The sequence below is a fragment of the Rosa chinensis genome, chromosome 6 (assembly GCF_002994745.2).
Source record: "Rosa chinensis cultivar Old Blush chromosome 6, RchiOBHm-V2, whole genome shotgun sequence".
NCBI lineage: Eukaryota > Viridiplantae > Streptophyta > Magnoliopsida > Rosales > Rosaceae > Rosa > Rosa chinensis.
In genome coordinates, this window is record NC_037093.1 from 14,275,047 (window position 1) to 14,302,212 (window position 27,166).

General features: G+C 37.5%; 3 protein-coding genes across 3 annotated transcripts; 1 reads left to right on the forward strand and 2 right to left on the reverse strand.

The window, feature by feature from the left end:
- Window positions 1–233: 233 nt before the first annotated feature.
- Window positions 234–6,852, reverse strand: LOC112173133 (CDPK-related kinase 5). Its single transcript, XM_024310696.2, has 11 exons — window positions 5,954–6,852; window positions 4,227–4,357; window positions 3,992–4,033; window positions 3,781–3,889; window positions 3,144–3,222; window positions 2,753–3,049; window positions 2,559–2,671; window positions 1,939–2,046; window positions 1,786–1,848; window positions 1,515–1,682; window positions 234–734 (listed from the first exon to the last, which is right to left on the reverse strand). The coding sequence occupies exons 1-11, from the start codon at window positions 6,497–6,499 to the stop codon at window positions 597–599; spliced, it is 1,794 nt and encodes a 597-aa protein (XP_024166464.1). The 5' UTR covers window positions 6,500–6,852; the 3' UTR covers window positions 234–596.
- Window positions 6,853–22,495: 15,643 nt separating this feature from the next.
- Window positions 22,496–23,512, forward strand: LOC112170862. Its single transcript, XM_024308148.1, has one exon. The coding sequence runs from the start codon at window positions 22,496–22,498 to the stop codon at window positions 23,510–23,512; it is 1,017 nt and encodes a 338-aa protein (XP_024163916.1).
- Window positions 23,513–25,090: 1,578 nt separating this feature from the next.
- On the reverse strand, window positions 25,091–26,099 carry LOC112169382. Its single transcript, XM_024306404.2, has 2 exons — window positions 25,772–26,099; window positions 25,091–25,536 (listed from the first exon to the last, which is right to left on the reverse strand). Exons 1-2 carry the CDS (start codon window positions 26,022–26,024, stop codon window positions 25,274–25,276), a joined length of 516 nt encoding a protein of 171 aa, XP_024162172.1. The 5' UTR covers window positions 26,025–26,099; the 3' UTR covers window positions 25,091–25,273.
- Window positions 26,100–27,166: the final 1,067 nt, after the last annotated feature.

The following is a 27,166-nucleotide window of genomic DNA, read 5'->3' on the forward strand; positions in this document are numbered from 1 at the left end:
AAAACGTGTACAAAGGCATTAGCTAAAGAAAAAGGAAATATGTGATCGAGTGGCCAAATTTTGCGTGAAAGATGAAAGTAGTGGTGAGTGAAGTCTTCTGTGAAAGATGGAACTGGTTGAACCTGAAGAGTCTAAAAAATAAAAATAAAAGACTGATTGACAATGTGATGAGCACATCCATGCCCTTTGTAAGTTGAAGCCACGTGACTTTGTTTTGGGCCAGTTAAAGAACGTTTAGAAGAACTAGAAAGATATTGCAGACAGAATAATTTAACGTATACAAAGCAGCATCGTCAAACAAGTTGAAGAATAAATATGTAATCGCCCATTTAGGCAAACTAACTACAGCTTTACACTCTCAAGATCAAGGCAGTATTCAAACCAGTAACCAAGCTTGCACCGGCAGTGTCGGGGAACTTATAATCTTGATGAATTGCTCATTCCAATTCACCAGGTGTTGCGAAACCGGATTCTAAAGGACCATCTTGCCAGACCTCCAAATCTCGAAAATCAATCATTAGGTGCACCAAGTTTATGCAACACATGCTCATTCCGATTGGCTAAAATGCATATATAAATACCACTGCATATCTTCACTAAGGCTTCACAAACGTCCGGCTGGACACACCGTGCAACAATTTTACAAATCCAAGGAAGCTTAGTTTCCCATCAGTGTGCCTAATCCAGTCATGGAGAACCACATGTAATGGAATGGAGGGACCAAGCCCAAGTTCCTGAATAACATATGGAGAAAGTACAGTCGTCAGTCTACCGTGCCTTATATATCTTTCATCTCTAAGCCAGTAAAATAAGAAAAGGAAGAAGACAAAGAAATGAACATATCAAGATCCTGTTCTCTAAGCATGTCGATCATACAGGATCAAGTCAACATATTATTCAAACTTTTGGTTTGTCATTCAAGTTTGGAACTTTTAATCCACATATCAAGAACCCTTAATTACTCATTGCTTTCATTACGATCTTTCCACTTTTTAAGAGAAGCATTGTGGTGCTTTTATCCACCATATTCATGATTTTGTCATCACTGAGCTCAAATGCAGAATTACTACATACAAATGCAGACACTAACAAAGTAATTATTTTAGTGAGATGAATGGACCACACTTGCTTCAATTAAAAAAAGTTAAAAAATCAATTGAAACAAGTGAAAATATAAGGCCCGAAGTTTTTTTCTTTGGACCAAAAGTATAGTTTAGCCAAAACTCCAGAATAGAGATTAGTGTAAACTATGTGCATCACTGACAATTTTCTTTTTGAGACAATGGTGCACTTCTGATTGTTTCGCCAATCATGTGTAACAGGTTACAGTGCAGCGAGTAAAAAATGAAATATTTGACATCTAAGTTAATCCAATTCATAAGTAACATATCAGAATTTTCACCGATGTGTGTTTGTCTTCTTCTTTTTTTTTCTCTTGAAATCAACCTACATTTCTACACTCTTAATATATACTTATATAGTCGGACTGCAAAATATAACAATAAACAACTTACTGAAGCAAGTTCTTCAATGACAATAGCCCTGTTTCCATCCTTCTCGAAAAGTTCATATGCACATCGAGCATGTTGTTCCCAACGATCAAGTGCCTCAAGCTGATGTACACTTAGTGCAGCTGCACAGAACTCCTCAAAATCCATTCTTCTGTATTGAAGTGCATTTAGCTGTCATGGAAGAATATTAACCAGTCAGAACTTATTTAACATATACGTATAACCATTGAAATCATCTGCAATATCAAAGAAAAATTAGATACAATGTTAGTACCGATGCAATAAGATCAGGAATGCGAGACTCCTTCATTGCGTCTGTAGCATTTTTCATCAGGGCCTGTTGAAGACAAAAAGAAAAGAACACTTGGTAAGAGATTGATTAGAGAGAGAGAGAGAGAGAGAGAGAAAGAGAGAGAGAGAGACGGACCATTCTAATATTGTCAAGAGTGATAGTGCCATTCTTGTTTGGTACTAATAGTGCAAACTGCTCCTTCAGATAATAGAGTTCTTCCACAGTCAATGTCTTAGACAGTGCCTGACACATTTACATAAATGAATGCTAAGAGATTGATTGAATATATGTTAAAAAAGCTCTTGAAAATATAAATATGCTAAAAATAAAAGAATGAAACAAAAATGCAACAATGCAGACATTTAAAAAGGAAGTTGGATGAAGCGATCACCAATTGATATTTTTGTTATCGCTTTTGCCTTTATAATGATTAAGAACAAAAGTTGAAGAATTTTGAATTTCAGAGAGGGAGGTGATGGGCCTTCAAAATTTGTGTGCTATATCCAAAGTAAATATGACCTTATATACAAAAGTGTAAGAACACAAAAATTACCACTGACAGTTATATCCAGTGATGATTTGAATTATGGAATGCTAGTTAATTTTAATTTGTTTTAGGCCAGAGAAATAAGAATACCATTCATCAAGAAAACAACCCAATCAAATGACTGGATATACAAAGTTCTTTAGGACCACGAAACAGAATCAGAGGAAAATAAAGTTCTCTTCTTTCATCAGTGAAAACATATACACACCCTTAAAGCAGCCTTTCGAAGGGATGACGATCGCATATACATCTTCATGAGTCTAAATATTAAAATATCAAGAGGCACTTTTACATCATTATAATTCCTCATCCAAGGATGACCTGCCAACAAAAGATTATGGCCAGTGACTAAAGAGCAATATAGCAGAAACTGAAAACAGAAAAGAGATATGGAATACTCACTTAATGCTTGAGCAGCTGTCATTCGCTTCCGAGGGTCCTTATTTAATAAGCGTTTGACAAAGTCCTTCGCTTCAACAGATAACGAAGGCCAAGGTGCTTCATCAAAACTGGGATCAGCTTTCAAGACCGCCCGAAAAATTCCAGACTCTGTCCGAGCCCAAAATGGCCGACTACCACATAAAAGAATATATGCTATTACACCTATACTCCATACATCAGCCTCTGTACTATAAGATCGATGTAGAACCTCAGGAGCCACGTAGTATGCACTTCCGACAATATCATTAAGCCTCTCATCTGTAAGCCAGAATGAGTGTCAAAATCCCATCCATAATCCAACGGCGAAGAGATTGATAATAAAAGGAGCTGTGTAGTTGAAGAAAGAACAAACCTGGTTTGGCAAAATCTGATAGGCCAAAGTCAATGGCTTTCAATGGCGAACTCTCATCCTTAGCAGTATACAAAAAGTTCTGATAATAAAGGAAGAAAAAAGTTAGTCTTATATAAAGAGAACTGCAAACAGAAAGCACTATCACCATGATAAACACAGCTAGGAACATAGTCAAGAAGGACCGTTGGGTGTAAAAAAGTCTTTCTCAGCATGAAACAATGACACGTAGCCTTTATTCTGTTCCCCAACTCTCATTTTTTTTTCCTAGTTTGTAAAATGGAAATCTAAGGTGAAACTACCATTTGAACGTTTTAGTTTAAGTTCACCCAAAAGGTCAAGGAAATTACTAAATTTTCCAGACAGCAGAGATATCAGCAACCTGTGCACTTAAGGTACACGCACATTACTTTGAGACCAACTCAAAATCTACTGAGTCAACTCTGATGATTGCAGGTGTTTAAACGCACTAAATCTACTAGAAGAATAATAGTCCTGCTACAAATGATGTTTAATTTCAGTCCAGACAACAGAAGACATCGATCATGTACAAGTACAAATAATTTGAAACAGTTAGGTAACTGTAATAAAGGCATCTTATCTGCTAATTATATGCTACAAGGGTAAATAAATGTTCCACCTCTGGCTTAAGATCACGGTGCACCACACCCTGAAGATGACAAAATGCAACAACATTCAGTATTTGAACCATGACAGTCTTTGCATCATCCTCCGAGTATTTTCCACCCCTTCAGAAGTAAAAGAACATCCAGTTATTAGTAAATATTAACAGCATCTGGAAGTTCCAATAAAGATTTTTAAGATCTACATAGCTAACATCTAAAACATACCTTGAAAGTATTCTATCCAAAAGCTCCCCACCTTCACACAACCTGCAATGTCAAAAGTTGCATACCATGATTTCAGAGATAAGTTATATGAATGTAAATAAAAATACAACCAAAATTATACCACACCAAATGATACTTAATACTTTAATAGAGGCAAGCTTATTGACGTATTCTAGAATTTGTGCAAAATACATAATGGAATATGGTTAAATAGAAATTCAACTCATAAGCTTACTCCATTACTATGTAGACATTATCACTGTCTTCAAATGCATCATAGAACTGAACTAGATTTGTATGTCCGGTCAAGGCACGTAATATTTTGACCTCCCTCCTCACATCCTCAATTGCAATAGCAGTTGTCATCTGACAATAAAAAATACATTGTCACGAGAAATTTATAAAACAACAATCAAAATGCTAAAATACATACAATTTCCGCACACTAAGAATCAAAGCCTCCAACATATCAACCATATCTTACAGCATTATGTTGTCATGACCTTTTACTTCATACATATAATAAGACCATATCTTTATACTTCTTCAGGTGCCTCATAAATCATATTTACCATCCACAACTTGCCTAAAGAGAACAAGATTTAAGAGTTAATAAATGTCAACATTCAATTGTACCATCCATGACGTTTTCTCTTGCTCTGACTTTACATTGGTCAAAAGCTTTTTCTTCTTCCCTATTTCTTTTACAATGGCAACTAGGGAAGGAAAGCAACATGTGTGACTGGAAGCCTTCATCTTCTATATGTTGGGTAGACTGAGTCATCTTGGCCTTTAAAATCCGGTTTTAATCCCCTTACTCCTTTACTATTGGTTAGACACTTAGATCTTGGTTCAAAGTGATGTATTAGGAATTGTACGAACTCCCATGATTGGTCAACCATCTCATCTTGCATGATCATCAGAAGAAAAAAAAAACATACATTATTAAGTACAGTGTTTCTTTCCTCTTGGAATATGCAACAGATTACTAAATGAGGCTTCTGGTAGCTAACCATGCATCTAGTCTAGACAGAGAAACAGGTCCCACCAAAAGTTTTGGACAGTTTGAGATGGCTGTATGCTTGGAAAGTTGCTAGCCATTATCCGAATGGCCATGCATATGATCAATCTGAATTGTATGGCCCTGTCAAGGCCAAGACCACAATTTGAACCATGACTTTTGCCAATGCTTACGTCTACTCACAACCATTGGACTGCATCCATTGTTTATCCTTTAGAAAGAAAACTGTAATATGAATTAGTCATCAAAGAAGTGGTTGTTCCTATTCCCATTACATGGAATTCAACCAATCACTAAACATACAAACTGTTAAGGGAAAACTGCCTTTCATTCCACAATGTGTTTTGAGCACAAAACATCCAAACTTTAGGTGGACCAATCACTAAACATACAAACTGTTAAGGGAAAACTGCCTTTCATTCCACAATGTGTTTTGAGCACAAAACATCCAAACTTTAGGTGGACAAATAGTGATGTTAACCATTCAGGTGGATCAAGTAAGCCAAGAGATCAATAGCTATCATTGACTGAAATAAAACGCAATAAACAAACAAGTTGGTCACTTTATGCCTCTATCACTCAATGTGGAGTTGAATTATATCTTGAACTAATGCCTAATATTCGCCATCTAGGAAGACTCCGCGAGAGTCATTCATCTGAACACATGACCATACCTTCCAAAGATATTCGGCCTAATGAGCTCGAAATTAACACAAAGCACATACTAAACTCGCCAAGTTTCTAATTAACAACCCGCCATTATCTGGCTCCCACCCACAACACAACAACAATAGTAACAAAAAGCAAAGTCTAATAAAGGCCTAAAGTCTCAACTTCCATGTCGAAGAATGAAAAAAAGAATAAAACTTTATCCCAAAAATGAAGCAAATGGAAGCAGTGAAATCCAACTCTAGGGAGATAAAGGTAAAGAAAGCACCAACCTTTGCTTTAGGGATGACTTTAACAGCTACCTGCTGGCCCTTAAACTCACCCTTTTTGAACACAGCAGAGCAAGTATACCCAAAATGCCCTCGGCCCACTTCATCCCCAACCTCCAATCTACTAGTTAACTCCTTGGAGAACCCAAACCTCTTGTCCAGATCAACCCCATCCTCATCTTCACCGTCCTCCGGTATCGCCACCGAAGCCGTCGCCTTTTTCCCCAGCCGCCGCGCCAGCACGGCCTTAATGTGCTTCGCCGGCGACGGCGGCGGGAAGGGTCGCCGGAAAAACCGGCTGGGCGTGGAGGCAGCGCTCTTGCTCCGGGTCGTCGCCGGGGACTTCTTGAGGTAATGGGCCGGGCTGGGGCTGTAGAAGGGGAAGAACGGCGACTGGGACTGGGACTGTCTGGCGCCGGAAACGGCGTCGTCTTTGGAATTGTGGTGGGGGGTTATGGATTTGGGGGTTTGGGAAGGGTGAGATGGGTCATTTGGGTCTCTGGAGGCGTAGGGGTTTGGCTTTGGTGGTTTTGAGGTGCAGGTTCCCATGGTGATGGATTAAAGTTTGGGACTTTGGGAGCAGGTCTGGGCTTGAAAAAAAAAAGTTGAGAGGAGAGGAATCAATGGCTATAGAGGTGGTGACATTGGTGAAATGGTGAGCTCTAGGGTTTGGTATTGCAAGTGGGTAGGGTGTTGTTGTTTGTTGCTGTTGGTCTTGTTCAATGAGAGAGACAGAAGGAGACAGAGAGAGAGAGAGAGAGAGCAGAAGAGAAGAGGGAGTGGTGGAGCTGGTGGAGTAAATATAGAAGGTTGGGATAGGTGTAAATATCAGAGAGAGAGAGAGAGAGAGAGGGAATGTGGATTTGTTGGGGGAGAAGAGAGTGAGAGGAGAGAGTGAGGACTGAGAGTGTCATCTGTAGATTCATCATTCATGTAAAGATTGTAAGAAGTGGGGATGGTATGATGATCTCACGGTCCACGTGTCAGCACATGATGAGTGTCCTGCAAATTTCCATTCCTTTTTTGACTGTTTGTGTAAAAATTGGATGTTGAGGTTGTGTGGGGAGGTTGGGAGGAAAATGGATGGGGGGGTCATTATGTCATTTAACATGCCTATGGGTTAAGGGAGGGTAACTACTTTTACCATGTATGATATCCATGGTGCTTTATCATATCATAATCCAAATTTGGTTCAATTCTATATTTTCTAAAACACTTGACAAAAATGCATGAAAAGATAGTGTGACCTTCCACCTAAAAGGATTTCCCTCAAAAGCAAGTACTATATTCCCGATTATCCAAATGGGAGAATCATAGAAGTCCTTATATTTAAGCGAAAAAAATAGTGGATATATGATTTAGATATAACTTTAATCCGATTTGAATTTTATATCTAAATTTAAAATAAGCGATTTAAATTTTAAATTCACACTCGATCCAAATTCTATTCTAGATCAGACTTGGGTCTAACTCTAAACCCCAAGCAGAGCACAAAAGCATATCGAATCCCACTAACATAGAGAAACTGGCCAGCCAACAAGGTCCAACTGTAATCCTTCAAGGTACCAACATAATCCCGATATCCAACTGACGCCAACAAAATCGACACCCCCTATATAAAATAGAAAATAATAATAAAATCCTTGCCATAAGTCACCACATAATATCAATCAATGTCCAAAATACAAGTTCTGAGACAAACATTCATGCCATTAGTCGATCATCAGGCCGAACATACCACCCCAAACCGCCAAGTTTGATAATGTCACTCTTGAGAACAGAAACCTAACCTAAATCCCACAAACAATGTTGATTGTCGGTAAGATTCAATTCAATCGACATAAATCAAGCAAGTATGGACCACCACGATATAATCCAATTAACCTCTTGAAAACCTTATAAAAGTCATAAAACTATGCTTCTAAAGGAAAATCTAAAAAAACAGTGCATCGAGTTCCATTAATCCACACCGTGGCGTAACAGACCTTAGTCGCACACCGAATAGTCCAATAGGCGAAACCACATAATTAAAATAAATTTAAACTTTTTCTTTTTTGGCCAAGAAGCTCATGTAAATTAAAACCGTAGAAGAATATTAACTAAAACTATTGAGAAGGGATCCCATGCGTACGATTAGTTAACTGGGGACCAATATTGTCAAGAACTCAATATGATTCTACGGAGATCTAGTGACGTTGAAGTAACGGATTGATTACTCCATGCTACATTTTAATACACAATAATTAATTAAAATTAGAACCCAGATCTTCATCTGCAAATTAAAATGCAAATCTTTTATATAATTGTTTATCACCATGCACTAATGCACGTGTGAAAATCAAGATGGTCTTGATCCACAAGCATCATATCTTCTATAAATCCTTTTTTATCTTGATTAAGTTAGAAGATTGAAATCGAACCATTAATCAACTCTGTTTTTTTATCGAGATCATACGGTATTTTTAAAGGTTTTTTAAGTCCATAAACTAATCTGTGCCGAGGGAATGTTATGTCAGAATGCTTTCTCTTCTTCCGGTAACTAAGAATAGATTGAGATTTAACTCTAATCAGCGTCGGTAGAATTCAAACCAAAGTGTGGGAGTACCAAACCTAGAAGCTCTTACCAAATAGACCACCTATGGTGGCTACCACTTTAACTCAATTCCTCATCGTTTTACACTTTTACGCCTTTTAGACTAACCTCAAGAAAGCAATATAGAGCCTTCGAACAACCTAGTCCATATACTTAAGGTACAATAAAGCAATTCATTTGAACAATAATGTGTTAACAATTGTTATTATCCAGGAAAGTTCAAAGCCATTGTCATTTTCCAGAGAAAGATCAAAAGGTACCCAATTAGTGGTTGGTACCAAACTATTAACATATTATTGTACGTAAAAATCCAGTCAAAACAGTTGTAATCCACGACTCCAAATCCCCATTGCACTTTTGGATACTATATATATATATATCTGACACAATATATATTTTTAGCATTATTTGCAAATTAAAGCAATTACTTTGTTTAATGCAAATTGGCAAGAACTTTTTGCTTCAAAATCAAATGGTTAATTAGTAACGTAAATCTTAATTAAAAAGTAATTATGTGCTTAATTAAAAAATGGAAGCGCAATTATTGAGAAATTAATACGGGAAACAGGGAAGCATAGAGTGATAGAGAGTAGTACAAATGAGAAATGATCAAAAAGGATCCTATCCCCATTTTTTATTTGACCAACTTCTCGTAGTTCTATGTGGTTTTTTTTTTTTTTGAAAGGGAGTTCTATGTGGTTTTAGATTTTAATTGTTTGTTTTTTAGGTTAGAAGATTACAACTGAGGTTTTAGAAGAGTCAAAGTCAGAAACAAAAGACACAAACCTAACCAAACCAACCTGCTAATGTTGAAAGCAAAGCAGACAAAGTGAGCAATTTTTTCACCCAAGGAAGACAAATAATGTAGTGAAGAAAACTGAGGACACTTACACATAAGTTAAGTGACAGGGAACAATGCAAATGCAATAGCTATTTTTTTTTTTTAAATTGGCAACGAAATAAAAATGTTAAATGGATCTAAATTTAAGATTCTTCGTGAAATTTTGAGATTTTTTTATGACTATCTGTTGATCTCTATTTGTCTTGGAAATAATCACTTCTTGAACATGAAGAGGAAGATGGTGAAAGCTTAAAGATTTAACTCTAATCCTTAATCTTGCGCTGGCCAATGAGCTACCCCATTCTCTTTTAGGGTTCGTTTGTGCTTGATTGTTAATCAAGGTTCTTTAATTGTTAGTAATAAAAAAAAGGTTGCTTAATTGTTTGGCAATAACTTTCCTCCTCATTGAATGCCCTTATCATGCCCGCTTCATGGTTGTCATCTTCCACACTTTCCTTTTGTGCGCGTTTGGAGGGAAGCCGGTTGAGTGAATATATCTTCGAGGATTCTAATTTTTTGTCCTTGCTTCTCTTGCAACCTTTTTTTGGCCGCTTCCTTTTTTGTGTTTGGCTTCCCGGAGATCGACCATGGTTGTCACTCCTTTTTTAGGGTGTTTCTATTTGTACCTATCAAATTTCTATATAGACCAAACAATTTTTTATTTACCAATATTACCATTGTTCAAAAAGAAAAAAACTGCACATTAATCTTCATTCGTCTTCCTCAGACTTGCCACCGTACAATTCACTCGTTCTCCTTAGATCACCGGTCCTCATCAACTAAATCTTCTTCTCCAAAACGGTAGAGAAGCACTTGAACTCTAGTCCATTCTCTTAAGTAATGGAAACATCTAATAAGATATCATCATCCATGAATGATTATGGAATGTGGACAGATCATATGGTAAATTGCATAATTTGTTTTTTTTTTAAATATATATATATTATATGATATAAATCAACAGATGGAAGGGAAGGTGAAGGTAGATTTAGATTACTCAAGGTGCTTCATCTAGGAGATATATAATTCAAAATCTTGGAATTTTTTTTTTTTATATGGGTAGCCTCCAAAGGAAGACCAAAAGAAAGAGACAAAGCCAAGATATGGAAGACAAAGCAACAATTATCAATGGCAGAGTGAAGAAGCCCATAAAACCATCGTGAGAAAGAAAGAATTTTTTTTTTCTTTTGTGTTTTAATTTAGGGTTAAAACAAGGGTAATATTGGAAAGTTGTAAGCAAAATTTGTTTTGCTGAGTCTATTTAGATATTTGCTGGGTACAAATAGTTAAACCCTTTTTTCATTGTGGCCTAAGTTGGAATCTGCCACTGTTTACCTTTGGATCGAGTTGTGAGTGGTTAATTTGGTGTTGTCTAGCTTCTCTTTTGGTGGCGGTGGACTTGTTCAATCATAATACGACTAAACCTCGATCAAGGGAGTTTTTACTCTAAAAATAATAAGCCTGATTTTTCAGTGATTAGCCCAGCTAACTAAACCCTAGACGATCCATACTAATAGTACTCAATAAATTTGTGTTTGCACATATCAGTTGTTAGTGCAAAGGGATTATCTACCCCTCTCCAAATGTAAACCCTAGTTCCCTACAACATACATGTTTAGAACTTATACATACATGTGCCAAGAAGGCAAGAACATACCGCATTTTTGTTGTTGTTGAACTTTTGATACGTTATTATTCTCATCTTTCATTTCGTGATTGAACTTTCCATTCAAAAAGTGGAAAAGCTAAAGCAGTCCAAAGAATGATGGCTGTGACTGTGATTCTATTTGGGTGGTTTGTGGTATTTCTTTCTCTTTGACACTGTCAAAGAGGTTCCAAAGCCTCATAAAAATTCCCACTTTCCTTTATTCTTCAAATTCTACTACTTTGTTGTTTCTTAAAGGGTCCTCAAAATTATTCGTTCCCCAAGTCCAAATGACTTTGAAATTCCTTCCCCTCCATTATCCTCATATTATGGTACTTCAATGAGTGGGTTCCCCACTATATGTCATTGTAAGGGAATAAATAAGCTTTCTTTCTTATCAACATGTTTTTGACACACAACATTTCACCTCTCTAAACCTAACAATGTTTGCCCTAATCAATGCTCGAGTGAAGAAGGTATAGATGGGAAATGCTATATGATTCATGAAGCACTTCGTTCAATTGAACTTCATAATTACTAGTGTTTGTTCAAAGCAAACAAAAATGTTTATTACGGACTAGATGCTTATTAAATATCAACTTATTCTAAAACCGGATATGGAATACAATTGATGTTATATGTATTAGGAAGTGTGTCTTGAGAAAGAATTTATTAAAACGTATCGTGGAAGCACTTTTTATACGCTAACGAGAGTTCCTATAAATAGCTCTTTTAATTACTATTGCTAATACAATACATTCAATGGACTTTTTATATCGAAACCCTAATGAAACCCTAAAAGCGTGTTCCTACCGTAATTATATACATAATGTGTGTGTGTGTGTGTATATATATATATATTTTATTTTATTTTTGTAAAAGAACAAATTTTGAAATTTTAATCCCCCTCTCCCTAAAGATAAAAATTGATGGGACGTGATCACCTCACTTTTCCGTGATGAAGTAAATAAGTAAGAGATTTTCTCAACCCAAAGAATCCAAAACCTGCAACTAACTAGTAGTTTTTACTTTCGAATTCTGAAACAAAGCGCATCCCCGGTGGCCATTGATGTTGATATGAGACTAGCTTTGCAGTTCTGAGTTTCTGACCTCTCCACAGCCTTACCCCATAAAAATAAAAGACCACCCAACTGATAGTGATCGACGATCATTGAAGTTAAAGAGAGAGATAGGGAATCATATGCTCTGATAGTCTGATACTCAATCCCGGCCCTTTGTGAAAGTGAAAGCAACCACTACCAACAAATACCATTATAACTTAAACTTCACTGCCAACCCTTCCTTCTCCTTCTGATGTCATATTTAACCCCTAGCCTTCTGAAAACAACCACCAGCATTAATATTTACCCTTGAAGTTTCAATTTCCATGGAAATTTGGACAATAAGGAGCTAATGACATCTTGGATTTTACATGTTACCAATATTGGTAATAAAGAGTTGATGACATCAATAATGAAATTTGCTTCTCTAAACATATCGCGGAAGAATCTTCTTCTTCAAAAGGTTTAGCTAGTTGTCTAATATTTCATTATTGTTTTAATTTAGTCTCAAAATAAAGGTTCTATGCAGTCGTACATTAATTGTACGATTCTTTCATCAAAGGCACAAGGTTATAATTTGGGTTTTTGTCCATTTACTCTATTTATAGAGATTTTTTTCCCATTTACCCCATTAAGTTTTTTTTTGGTTTATTGTTTATTTTTGAGACTATTTTACCCTCACCCTTTTGTTACATAGAGAGAGAGAGAGAGAGAGAGAGAGTGGAAGAGACAGAAACCATAGAAGACTTTACCGGAGTTCGGTCACCAGCCATCGGATTTCAGCCAACATTTGCCGGATTCCGGTCACCGGCCGCCACTACCGGACTTCTCTAAAAGTCTCACCGGATGTCTCCAAAGAGGTCATCGGAGATTTCATAGGTCACCGAAAAGGTTTATTGTCCCCCAATATACATCTATTGCCATCCAATAGACCTATATTGCGCCAATAAAGGGGCAATAAACATCTATTGCCCCCAGTAGAACTTTCAGTCTCTGAAATGGGAATTAATCTCCCTAAATTTAGACAAACGAACTTTGATTAAAGAAAAAAAAAACGAGGAGATTACATCAATTCAAAACGTCTATTGCCCTCCAATAGAACTTTCAGTCGCCGGAATGGGAACTAACCTCCCTAAATTTAGACAAATAAAACTTTAATTAAAAAAAAAAAAAACGAGGAGATTACATCAATTCAAAACTTCTATTGTCTCCCAATAGACCTCTAACGGACCTCTATTGCCCCAACAAAACTTTTTATTTTTATTTTTATTTTATTTCTTTTTTCCATGCTTCTGGGCCTTTTGCCCCCATTTTACCCAAAAAAGACAAAAAAAAATAACCAAAGAGAGAAATTGATTAGGCACCCAAAGAATTGATTTATGTTGCCATAGCCCTGGATGCACTTGCTCAAGTACCCGGCGGCGATCATCCTCTCGGCAATGTTGCGGAGGTTGATCATACATTGGAGGGATGAGATTGAGCTCCCGGATGTTATTGGTGGACCTGTAGTTCGAGGTGTTCGACGAATCGCTGTCGCGGAGGAGGACTTGGGAGTGGAACTGCCGTCATCATCGACGAAAAAGTTGTCGACTTCTAATTCGGCGCTGCGATCGTTGCTGTGGTCAACAAAGAAGTGGTGGTTGGAGGAGGAGTAGTGGGGATCGGCAAGGGAATCTGGTTCGATGGGGGAGGTGTCGTCTTTCCGACTCATAGACAGAGAGACAGAGAGGAGGGAGAGATGGGGAGTGAGGGAGGGAGAGAGAGAGAGAGAGAGAGAGAGAGTTTGACTCCGGTAGCTCCAACCGGAGCTTCAGGCTTAGACGTCATCGCCGCATGTCGTCCAAGGTCGTGATGCTGGAGAGAGAGAGAGAGAGAGAGAGAGAGAGAGAGAGAGTCTGAGTGGCATAAAATTTAGTTTGCTAATTATGTCAAGGGCAAAACTGTCATTTTGCTTGAAATAGGGTAAGTGAGAAGAGAAATTTATTGCTGGGGTAAATGAGATAATTTTGGTCAATTTTGATGCTTTGGGTCAAAGGAAAAACTGTCATTTTGCTTGAAATAGGGTAAGTGAGAATAAAAATTTGTTGCTGGGGTAAATGAGATAATTTTGATCAATTTTGATGCTTTGGGTCAAGGGCAAAACTAGGGCTGTCAATGGGTCATGTCAGGTTGGGTTCGTGTCGGGTTAATGTATTTGTCGTGTCGCAAGATACAAACCCAAACCCAACCCATTTAATAATCATGTCAAAAATTTAAACCCAAACCCAACCTATTTATTAAACGGGTTACCCGTTTCCAACCCGTTTAACCCATTTAACAAATAGGTCATGTCGTGTTAGACAAAATGATCCATTTAAGGGTCAATAATGTGACCCATTTAACTAAAAAAAATGCATAAATTGATTAAAGTCACTAAAAACTCCACAAGACAAAAAATATAAATAATTTTATATATTCATAAATAAGTAAATCCAATAATTATAAAGCAAATTATTTCAAATTATCTAATCCTATGATCAAATACTCCCAACGTCCAAAATTTCAAGAATAAATATAGCATAATCGGGTTATACGGGTTCACTTCGTGTTGGCGGGTTGACCCGTGGCCGACCCAATTATTAAATGGGTCATGGCGGGTTGACCCACTGCCGACCCGTTTTTTAATCATGCGGGTTCAACCCGCTTTATTTCGTGCGGGTTTCGAGTCATGTTATCGGGTCGTGTCAGAATTGACAGCCCTAGGCAAAACTACCATTTTGCCTGAAATAAGGTAAGTGAGAATAAAATTTTGTTGCTGAGGTAAATGAAACAATTTTGGCCAACTTTGGTACTTTGGGTCAACAACCCTTATAATTTCAAGCAAAATAATGTTTTATTTTCAATAACATAAAAAATTCTAAATGAAGGACAAGTCTATGTAGTGACCCTACCACTACGATTTAGAACTATGCAGAACCCTTTGGACCTAAAGAAAGAAAAAAGACTACGTACAATTCCCGGTCACGCATTATATGATTCTTTCATAAAATGTTATTGGTTATAATCTCAATTGGAAAAAAAAAAAAAAAAAATCTTATCTACACTATTTATGAGGGGTATTTCGTGACAATAATGGAGGATTTATTGCTGGATTTTTACATGCCCAGGATAATGTTTCAATTGCCAAGCATGCTGAATTACTTGCCTGTTATCATGGGATCCAATTAGCTAGAGCTAAAGGGTTGATTCCATTGTAAGTAGAAACAGATTGCTTAGAGTTGGTTCAAGCTACATCTGCTAGTTGATTGGACTACTAAGATATGGGGTTCTCAGTTGAGGACGTAGTACAGTTTAGCATAAGCTTCTTCTAGCTGTTCAAGCCATGTTTGAAGATCGGCAAATAAGGTCGCACATCTGTTGGCACATTTAGCTAGTAATTTGAAAACAGTCAGTCTTTATATTTATTGTAAGTTCCTCCGTATGTGGAGGAAGATATATAACTTAATTGCAGCAAAATTGAATCTATGAATTTAAGTCATTCCCTTTAAAGAAAAGATAAGAGGACATATTTTCAATAATTGAAAGATAGCAAAGGCTTTGTAGTGACTCTATCATTAGGGATTTAGGACCTAGGATGTATATCCCACGGGACCAAAAAAAAAGGAATGAAAAATAGACTATACACTAGGTCGAGTACACATTTGATCCTAGTCTAGTCAACTAAGATGATCGAGTTTTACTACATGCACTTGTTAGTTGAAGCATCTCTTTCTTTTGGAACCAGTTTGTTCCAAGCTAAATCAAACAATCAAATCGGTTTCCAAATAATAGAACCCCAACAAACCAAACAAGGACAGATCTGATATACACTACATCTCACTAATCACCATTGTGCTTTTAGGATTCTGGATACATGTAAAAACTCATCAGACCATGTAGGAAACTTACAGTTCGGGACTTGTATCGTTTGTCCATTTCTGATGACAAACTTACCGTCTGTACCATCTCTGTACCATCTGTCCAAATATGCCAAGACCCGAAATGATGATTACCAAACCATTTGAGGGCAAGGCGGTCATGGTTGTCTCTGTGCCTCCCTCAATCCTCATTTTGATCTATTCCCATTGTCATGTCTTGCATTGTTTTCTTCCTCAACATCACATCTTCTTTTATATAACTTAAAACCACTAATTAAGAGATATTTAAGATATTATTTACTTGAGGTTTCTTTTTGGGCCTGATTTACTCGAGGTTATGGCAAAAGGAAACTTACATTTGGAATCTGTATAAACATAACATCTACCTTTAAGTTTTCATTTCACATAGGCCAAATATGCTAAGACTTATTACCCCTACTGAAAATGACAGCTTCAAAGGAAAACTATCTAAAAGGCAAATCTGCTTCAAGCAGTATTCTGAAAATCATTAGGCTGTAGGCTGGCAGTTGAGAGGGACTTAGCCCCTATACGCTTAGGCTGGGTTCAGGCGGGCACCTAGGCGAATGTTTCTTTTATTTGAATGTTATTATACAACATATAAATATATGCAAATAAAACAAAAAACTATACTTAGTAGTATAATTGATTGAAAACATAAGAAAAAAGTTAACTATATATCGAGTTACAAATAAAAAGACATTTTTGAGTATTTGGCCACAAAAATAAATATTTTGAATTTTTTTAAAAACCCGACCCACCTAAGTGCCGCCCAAACTAATCGAAATTGTTGGCCACCACCTAGTGCTTAGGTAGAGACTAGGCGTCCACCTAAGGAATTTTCAGAACACTTGCTTCAAGGTTGAAAGACCAAAAAAAAAACATGAGAAAATCAAATCCATCGAGGCCCCTAAGCCCTAAGTAGGCCAATAATCAACTATAGCCCATGAACCACCTAACATTACGAGTCAATAAGGCTGGCTTCAGTCCTGTTTGGTTAGTTTGTAGAGCCAAATAGTTGACCGAATCATTTAGACTTTTATAGTACGTACAATTCGGTTTTGGCAAAAAATAGAAAGAAAAAAAAAATCAAACCAAACCCTAAACTAAATGCAATAGGTTTGGCTCATTTTGGTTTAGTGGTTTGGGCCTAGCCATTTTTTTTTCTTGATTTTCTCTTTGAATTTTCAAGAACAAAAACCTTAAGGTAAATCAAAAGAAGAAGAAAAGGAATACTAAAGTCTCAGTGCCATCTCATTATATCTTTGAACTTTGAACACTATACTCATTCTTAAAGTACGTCATCAGTTTTTTTTTTAGACTCACAGTAAAATCTCATAATCAACAACATGAGAGACAACATCCTCTTCTACACTATGTCTCAAAATTACCAAGACCACTTGGAAGGATCTCATGTCAACATATTGAACACAAGAGTAAACCAAACATAAATGTAATAGTCCCTGAGGATGACGCCATAATCATGGCTCTGCAACATGACCCAACCCCAACTCAAAAGAGTGGGGTGTTGGATCATAATTCATATACATATTTGTGCCCTAAAATATGGAACTTATTTGTTCTAAAGTCCAATTTAATGTTAACTAATTCAATTCCATGTTTTGTAGAAAATCTTGACAAGAGGAGAAAAAAGTGAAATTCAGGTAAATTTTCCGTGCACCACCACTTTTGATGGCACAAGTGGCGACGCACCACCACTCACGGTGGTACCATGTATTTTCTGGCCATATTCATGGAGGATTAAGGAGGATGGGTACCATAACATCTATTACCCAAAAATCCATCATCATCATTCTATCTTAACTAAATTCCAAACATTTTGGTTCCAATTCAACCAAACACTCTTTATTACCCAAAAATCCATCATCATCAACACTCCAATATCTATCATGTTTTAGGCTTAATCACCATCCCTCACTCATCATTTCCTACTCCAACCTACACCATCACTCCTATGCCATTTTCCCTTGATTTTGGGATATATTACCACCCTTATACTCCACCTCCATGCTTCTTACAAGGCTTGAGCTTCTCCCTTTTGCTTCTCAGCACCATTTCACATCTCTCTCTCCATCTATTTAAGCACTCATTCTCTCAAGGAAGGAGGCATCACCCATACTTAGCCATTACATATTTTTCTCTCTCTATTCTCTACATAATCCACCACCATCTCCTCCACAAAACCTCAATCTTCATCAGTTCATTTTCCAACTACATCCCTACTCATAACATCTTACAAATACCAAGCTTCATCATCATCTCAAGTCTTGAAGAAGGAGTTCAAGGAAGAAGTTAGAGCACAAGAGAGCCACCACATCATCTCCATGACAACGTTTTCATGATCAACCACTTCATCATCCTTCACTTGTGATCATCCTTAGTCATTTATGAACTCCATTCTTTGATAGCTTAATGTTTTCCATTATGTTGATGCTAGTTTATGTAGATACGTGTGAGTAATCTATTGTTGGGGCTAGAGTTGAAAGCCCTAGCCAAACTTGTAATGAATTGATGTTTGAATCTTATTTGATGCAATTTCCATAATCATCTTCGCATGCTAAATCAAGACGTGAATGTTTGTATTTGAATCTAGCTAATGTGAATATTTTGCATTTGTCATTACATGAACAATGTTTAGAGAGTAGCTAGCTTTAAACATTGAAAGCATGATAGCACACTAGGTGTGTATGTGAAGGTAGTGAGTTAAGATCACCTAGATCTAGAATTGGTTTGCTTGCTTGATTATCTAAACTCAAATCTTTATGCATCTAGGAGAAAGGAATTGATATTTATCTGGTAATATGATTTGTTCTTGGATAGTTAGTTTCGCACTTATCTGGTGGAAATTGATAAAATCAAAGGAGTTTAGGCCATAGTATTTAGTAGTCTTATCCGTATGCTAAGAGGGTAATTGGATACTTGGGATTACATTAGTTATAGTTTGAACATCAATGCATGCAAGGGAGGCTATGGTGAACAACCTAAAGCTCTAACTTTCATCCATTCTATCACATCTAGTTTAGCATAGCCTAGTTTACATTTCAAGTTTTTATTGTATGCTTATTTGAGTTGAAACTATTTCCAAAACCAAAATCAAACCACTACACCATCTTGCTTATATTCACCATGAACTTTGATCCACTTGTGAGCCCTTGTTTGTAATTTGTACATTTGCATATTCATCTTGCAGCCTTTAGGTTTTCCCTAGCTAGAGTGGGTTTTCCAATCCCTTGGGTATGATATCCCCTACTCATAATCCCTACACTATCACTTGGCCCTTATACTTGAGGGTGGCTATTTGGTTAACATAGGGACTTATTAACCCTAACAAATATTAAAACCCTAATAAAAAATAAGAACCAGTTGCTGTCCCCCTCCCTTCCTTTCCCAAAAGCTCCGACGCTAGCCTAAGAGCATTCACCAAAGAACCAAGAACTACCCAACTGACCTCCTCCTCTCCAAACACAAAAATTGTGGCCACCACCCCTCCACTCACCCAACCATCAAACATTTGCCATATGGCCTTACCATCACCAATAAGCCATTGTTCCTATCCATCATGAATCAACCATCAACCCGGATATTCAACACCAACCCACCAACCATAGCCACCTTGCATCAAGATCATAGAAGCCCAGTCGTTGCATCCTTGCCTCCTCCACCACCATCTAGCTAGACAACTCAATATATACCGCCACCAGAAAAGACTGATTGATGCAGGTCGTGCTCCTCAAACCGTAGCCGTCACCAATCGGAAACAAAGGAGATCACATACGACTCCACGCCGAAGGCACCTACATCCCTGCCCGACTGCAGCCACCATACTCCAACTAGGCAAAGAGCCGTCATCAGTATTGGGGTGCCATCGAACGAGAGTAGCCAACGCAAGGAGGAGCCCCAAAGTTTTACTCCGAGTTTTAGCTCCACCAAACCCTTACGTTATGTGAAGAGGTTGCTAGTTTAAAAGACGTCATCATTTTATATAACATACATTACAAAACAAAAGCTTCTAATCTACAAAACATGATGCAACTTAAATGAATAAATAAAAAATATGTGAAACGTAAAACTACTTTTTGAAAGAGTATAAATAAATAAACATGTATAACAAGAAACTAAATTAGACATAATATATCTGGTTAAGTTCTCTCCAGTTTTGAGTACCAAACCAAACTCATAGGTCGGTTTGGTACTGCATATATATCTGATTTCATCCATAAAATCTAAGTTTTTGGTAAAACATTTTTTTTTTTTTTGAGGTTTTACGGTTTGGTTTGATTCAGGCTTAGTTTGGCATTGCTTTTGGAACCTGCTTTTAGTCCAAAAGCGCTTCTGGTCAGACTGGAGGGTGTTTGGTAAACTCCAAAATTTCTACTTTTGGGCAGAAGCGCTGCTGCCAACAGCAGGAAATCAAAAGCCACTATGAGCAGCTTCTCATTTCCGCTTTTGCGGAAACCAAATTGAAGACGCGGAAGATTAAATGAAACTTTACTCAAGTCCGAAACTATCCTTCATGTACTCTAAAATTTACATCAAATGTCCCATCCTCTAAAACTATTGGATTCTTCTCTGAACAGAGCTTGGTGTTGCTGCTGTAACAAGACAGCTCTTTGCTCTAATCAACCAAGATGACCCAATAGTTATTCTCTTCCAGGTTCATAAAATCTGGAATTTAACCACAACGTATATTAATAGACATGCATTAAGATAGGAAATGGACCAGAGGAAATCAATACCCAACTCCTCAAAATTGTAACAGAAACCAAAATTCAAAGTATATATTCTTCAACAAGAAGATCATTTTTCATACCTATTCATCATCATCGGTGACTGGGGTTACAGAAAAAATAAAGAAAACCACCGGAATCTCGAAGCTTTCCGGCTTCGAACCGTTGGCATAGTTCAATGTTTAACTCAAGGAAGTCCGAGTCCTGCTTCGCGCTGTCAAGACGAGCATTATGCCTCTAATCCGATGTCGAGAGGTTATCGGAAGGCGGAGTTACAGTCGGGTCGTTCATGATGATAAACGGGTTGGAGATCGGGCGAAGGTGATGGAAGCTTCTGGGTTGGACGACATATGTACCAAGTTATTTATACCCCAAGTTAAAAGATAAAGTTGACGGGTAAGATCGAGTGGTGCAAGATCCAATGGTCTAAAGTGATTCACTGAAATGGTTGAAAAAAAAAATGAAAAAAAAAAAATTATTGATTTTACATGTTTTAACATTTATGACCCTTTTCGTAATTACACCAAGTCACAATATTATTTGTTTACAACTTACCAAACATTTAAATTTACTTTTTATTCTTACAGCACTTTTGAAAATGGTTTACCAAACACTCAACTACTTTCCCTCACAGCAAAATCAGAAGTGCTTCCTCTCACAGCAAAATCAAAAGTGCTTCCCCTCACAGCACAACAATCCCAAACTAAGCCTCAATGTGGTTAGGTTTTTTCCCACCCCTATTTGTCAAAAAGAAGAAAACCCACCGGCCAACGTCAACAATGAACACGATCCCAATAAGTGCCGTCAGCACCAGTGCAACGAGAACAACATCATTTGTCTCCAAATCCATTCTCATCCACACCGTCATCCCCTTATGGCTTCTTCTATCGATCTCTCGGTCTTAAACAATTTTCTTATTTTTACTTTCCAAATATTAGACCAATATTATTCAAAAGTGACACAAGAGTTAATACGTAGAAATAAAAAAAATTAGGGTGCAATTCATCAAAACTTACATGTTAATGTATAAAATGACAATTATTAGAAACGTGAGCGAGTATAAGACAATGAATTTTTTTTATTGGAAAAAGACAGTGCAATTGAGTGGATAGGATTTTTATATTTTTGTATTTTTTATTGTATTTGTGTTTGTATTTTCCATTGGGTGTTGTCACGGAATAATTGCCTTGATTAGTTTGACCACTTATTTGAAGCACAATCTAGTCTCGTGACTTGACTTATAAGTGAAATCTTTGTACCAAGGTTGCTGGTGGTTCTTGATTCTCTTTTGTGGTTATTTTCATGACTTGACCTTTGTCTATTTAGAAAACAACGAGGCTAGGTATCTCGGAGAAAGTAAAAAAATCACAAATAATAAAAGATACAAAAGACACATTTGGATTTTGGAGGGATTAATAGCTCATTCTCACTAGACGCCGTATATGAACCCTTTGAAGAATCAACTCTCTGACCCTTGGAGTGAATTGTGGATAGGAAGGGACGAGAAGCCGGACTATCTATTCGATTACTTACCTTAATTGTTAAAACCCTTTGAAGATTACTTTGGAAGGCGAATGAAATATACTTCGTATATAAGATTACTTTGGAAGGAGAATGAAATATACTTCGTATATAAGACACAAGGCTTTCCTTCAACTGGGGAGTAAAAAGCTCTACACTCAACCCAAGAATCCTCTACAAAGTTAAAGCAAACCAAAACCTGAAGTTCTACCTTGCTCGATCATGGAAATCCCAGATGATCACTTTCCCTATGTTAATATTAGTGCACCCACCAGTCCTGGTATATGCAGCCCTCACAATAACCTCTACTTCTACAGTGTTCCGAGTAGTCCTACCAGAGAAACCTCAACTGGTACTAGTCCATTAATTGGTTACCAAACTGATCTAAATGAGTGCCCTACACCAATGTCATACCACGACGCCAATGCCTATCTCGATGACTTTGAGTTTGAAACCGGTCTAAATTTTAGTCTTGATGTTGGTGATCAAAGTCTGGTCCAATCGGGCCCGTTTGGTCATGATAGAAAGCCAAGGCAGCGCGGGGATTCACTTCCGATCAGCATGGCATTTGCAGATGAGCTTTTCTGTGATGGGAAAGTCATGCCGCTTGCCCCTCCACTCAAGCTTCCACCGCGGCTTCAGAGGAACAGAAATGAAAAGCTGGCAAGCCAAGCAGAAACTGGTGCGTCTGTCCCGGGGTCTCCGAGTAATTTCGTGCTTAAATTGCCATTTGGATATAAGAGGTTGTGGAATGATGATTTTGATCCATTCATGGCGGCATTGAAAAATGTCAAGGAGGAAAAGAAGAAGAAAGCTTCAGCTGCTACGCCCTCATATGCTACAAACAATCAGACTACGAATGAGCCTGGGGACGAAGACGCAACAACTTCTGCGCCTGCGCCTGAACCGATATCGAGAGAAATGGGTGGACAAATTGTTCCAAAGAGGCAACTGACTCAGCCGAAAGGAGTCGAGTTTGCAAGGCAAGTCAGACTTATTCAAATGGGCCAGATGAGTAAGTTGGACAAGTTAGGGAAGCAAAGTGAAAGAGATGAGAAAGCAGAATCAATGAGGAAGAAGCCAACATTTCTAAGGAGACTAAGCTTTAAGTCTGGCAGAGCAGCTCATTGTGAGGAGAAAAGGGTATCTCATTCCCGTCCTCATTCTCAACTAAGCAAGATGGCATTGATGAACTACAAGCCCAGAGGGTTACTTTGCTTGGGTTATAAGACAAGCTAGCCCACGCCATGTACCATAATGAACCATGGCAGCTACAAACAAGGGTGTCCTAAGTAATTTTTCATCAGGGTGTCAAACCGAGCTGAGGTGGTTTGACACGAGCAATGAAAACTCTCTCTTAGTGCACAAGGGTTTAAGAAACAAAAATTGTTAAATTTTTCATTTTTTTAGTGTGCATATTGTTGATACTGCTTTTACCGTAGGTGCTGTAATTTATCAATTATGAACTCAGTTGTAATTTATTTTAGACATTGAATTATTCAGTTGTTGTAACAGAGTGCACCAAAAACAGTAACAAATTGCTGTCACTTTTTGAAGTTATTTTTGAGGACATTTCGGTTTATTATTTCTGAGCATTGGCAGCAAATATTAAGATCAAAGAGGAATTAACGAATACTTTACTAGGGAATTAGGAGAATGAAATTGGGTAGGGAATGAGACTTTTGAATGCGATGGTGGACTCTCAGATGTCGGTATTTATAGGATGATGGGTTTTTATCTTTTATGCAGGCAGTAAATACCCAAACTGAGGCATCTTCTAAATTGGTGGGTTGAGCAATCGTAATGCTCCAAATAAAGTTTGATTTCTCCCCAGATCAAGATGAGGTTTGGCAAAATTTCAACATAACTAATGTCATAGAATAAATCAAACATAATCGAGTGGGAGGTCTTAAGTTCACTTCTGGTAGTCATCAACCATTTTGGCATTTGATCTTGTTCTATTTATTTGGCTCCTAAACCAGTCTGGGTAGCAAACTGTCTCTTTTGAGTGTGTGAGAGTGCCAACACCGTGCGGTGTAGTCCTCGAGGCGTCCCCAGACCTGACTTCTTCTCAAGCATTGTGGATAAGGAGAGCACCAACCTCATCACAAGACTCTTTTCTATGTCTTTCAGAAAAAGACTTTTGCCTTACAAATAAGGACTTGTAGTGTGATCTCTTGCGTCACCAACTTGACACTCAACGTTGTAGGTTAAGCAGAGCAATCACTGCGAAGTAGGAGAAAGTACAGGTTTGCTAAAGCGTGACTTTAGTTTCGCTGGGTTGAGAGGGCGGTACACTTGCTTCGCTGTTTTCAACTAGGTTGAAGGTAGGTTTGCTCCGGAGATGCTTTGATAATCTGTGCAATTAGTTGAAGAGTTGTGTCTTTATTGTCCCCTAAAACAATGAAACCTGGTATTTATACCTAGGGTTTCAGCTGTTCCTTGCCATAGAAAGATTATTGATTGAAGATTCCTAATCTATCTCTGCTACTTGAATCCTATAAGGGATCGTTTTCCTTATGGACTTCAGAATGAGCAAAGCTGTAACCCAAAACCAGGTAGACTTATTTTTGGACCGCATGTATTGACCCGCTATGCTCAATCCTCTTAAAGGATATTGCCAAAATTACTTTTGGACTCAAACACTATTGAATATAATTTAGATGCGATTATGCATCTCGTTTTGGTTCTTCAGTTTTATTTTTCATGCATTTTAACATCACCCTCTGTACTGCTTAATATTATTTTAATACAACTTGTCATCATTTATATAAAAAAAACTAATTTTGGAAATGAGTATATATTCCAAGTGTCGAGTATGATCACTGGTGAAGTACTTGTATGATCAACTAAGTACAATATGTCAAGTCTTTATGCCAAGTCTTGTTATTTGCTCAAAGGTAATTTATTAGTCAATTATGAAAAAGAAATCAATCACCATTGAATCCCAGATCAACAAGGGAATCCCGTACTTTCTGAGAGTGCTTCGATCTCAAACTCTCAGTAGTGCCAGCCGCGGAGCTTGGGGAAGACAAAGAACCTCATCATTCCGTCCTTACAATGAGCACCATCGTGCTCACCACAAGCGAAGTAGTAAGGCTGCCAGCTCTTGAGCACGAACTGAAACCCGTCTCCGCCTCCTTGTGTTGGACTTCCCACAATCCTGGCCTGGCTAAAGTCGCAGTTTATGAAGCTCCAAAGGTTTGGTAGCAAGTACACGCTATGAGGACGTGTGGTGTCGTTTGGTGGATCATACTTGAAAACTGCAAGCACCATCATCAAGTATATATAAATATTAAATAAGCCAGGTACATATTTCTATTAATTAGGAAGAAGATGATGCTGTGATTTGTTTGGTCGAAGTGATAAGGAAAAGCATATGCAAAAATTATGGTGTTAAACCACTATATAAAAAAAAAAAAAAAACGTACTGGCAAAGAAGTCGAAAATTGTCAGATCATCAATATAGTTTATTGAACAAAGAAATGTAAAACTCACCTAGAGTGTCCTGGACGTAAAATGAGTTATTTTTCAAAGACCAATCTGCGTAGTTAAAACCATAATGCCAGTCCGAACCACCCACAACGATCTTATTGTTGGGTCCGTTTGTCGTGTTAAGGTGATATGGACCATGGTTAGAACCCCAACCGGTGTAGTTCCCGTGCTTCCAATCCTTGTTGGCAGTGCAAAATGCCACCATTGAAGCAATTAGCAGCATTGCAGAAAGTGCTTGTGCAAAACTGGAACCCATATTATTCGTCTATCAAATGCAACACTTGAAAGAATAAGAGTGATCGATCGAGATTAATACGTTAGGGGATAAAAGGCTGACAGTTAGAATGAGATGGTGAATTCAGATGTTGGCATGCAGGGTTCTTATAGATGTAGGCAGCTGATACAGTTTAGTGCAAAACTGCCAAATTGACAACCCTTTTCTAAATTGGTGGCTGGCAAGAAACGTGAAAACATATTGCAAGTATTGTAATGCTCATAAGTTCGAGTTTTTCCAATTATATCGGTGTAGTCCTCCAACTAAGTCTCTTTCTTCTTCCCTCTCTACTTCCGTTACATATAATTTACATGCGTAACATGACTATCATTAGGTCAAATATGTTTTTGTTAATGGTTTTTGTGTGTGTGTTTACATGAGAATCACAAATTAGATCTAATTACATAGTCAAGGAAGCTTCTCCATCAACCGAAAAGATCGAGGGTCAACCAGTAGTCTATTTTAGTTTGGAATTAAGTCAAGCAAGCATTGCGATTTTAACCTAACGAAAAGTTGGGGAAAAAGAGTACGAATTAACGCACCACTAAGGATAATGTTTTTTTTTTTTTTTTTTTTTTTTTTTTTAATAAAAAAAACCCCTTAGTCCACCCCACCCTTACATATGTCAATAAGAATCGAACCCATGACCTTTACAATGTGTTTTCCATACGATTGTATGACATGATGATGATGACATTTGACCGGGTCATAATATAATTTGGTTCCATATATTGATCAATTTAATGTCAATAATCAAGATTAGTTTAATGCAAATTAATTTATGACTAGCTCGCATTGGATTTTCTAGCTGCTAACCTTATCGATCATTAGCTATGAGTTCATTCATGAAGGATTCGATCAGCTTCACAGACATGAGGGTAATTTTCTGGCATTCAATCAAAAATCAATTAGCAATCAGGACAGAAACTTGATCAAGTTGCTCAAGGCTAGGCTTCACATTCCCTTTTGTTTTGCGTATGTGAGATCGATGTTTATATATAGGGTTTTACTTTTCATAGAGGTACTATCAATCCTAATGATTTTCTTATATATGGAAGATCATTGCATGGCAACTATGATCGTATGTAACAAAATATATCAGTCAGTTTTTTTTTTTTTTTGAA

What these genes read in the sequence shown, in the direction of transcription:
- LOC112173133 (XM_024310696.2), bottom strand. Translation starts at nt 6,499, where the DNA reads ATGGGAACCTGCACCTCAAAACCACCAAAGCCAAACCCCTACGCCTCC. An exon ending in AATGTCTACATAGTAATGGA is followed by an intron (nt 4,034 to 4,226) that starts GTAAGCTTATGA and finishes TTGACATTGCAG; the next exon opens with GTTGTGTGAAGGTGGGGAGC. An exon ending in TCATTGAAGAACTTGCTTCA is followed by an intron (nt 735 to 1,514) that starts GTAAGTTGTTTA and finishes TATGTTATTCAG; the next exon opens with GAACTTGGGCTTGGTCCCTC.
- LOC112170862 (XM_024308148.1), top strand. Translation starts at nt 22,496, where the DNA reads ATGGAAATCCCAGATGATCACTTTCCCTATGTTAATATTAGTGCACCC.
- LOC112169382 (XM_024306404.2), bottom strand. Translation starts at nt 26,024, where the DNA reads ATGGGTTCCAGTTTTGCACAAGCACTTTCTGCAATGCTGCTAATTGCT. An exon ending in TTACGTCCAGGACACTCTAG is followed by an intron (nt 25,537 to 25,771) that starts GTGAGTTTTACA and finishes TGGTGCTTGCAG; the next exon opens with TTTTCAAGTATGATCCACCA.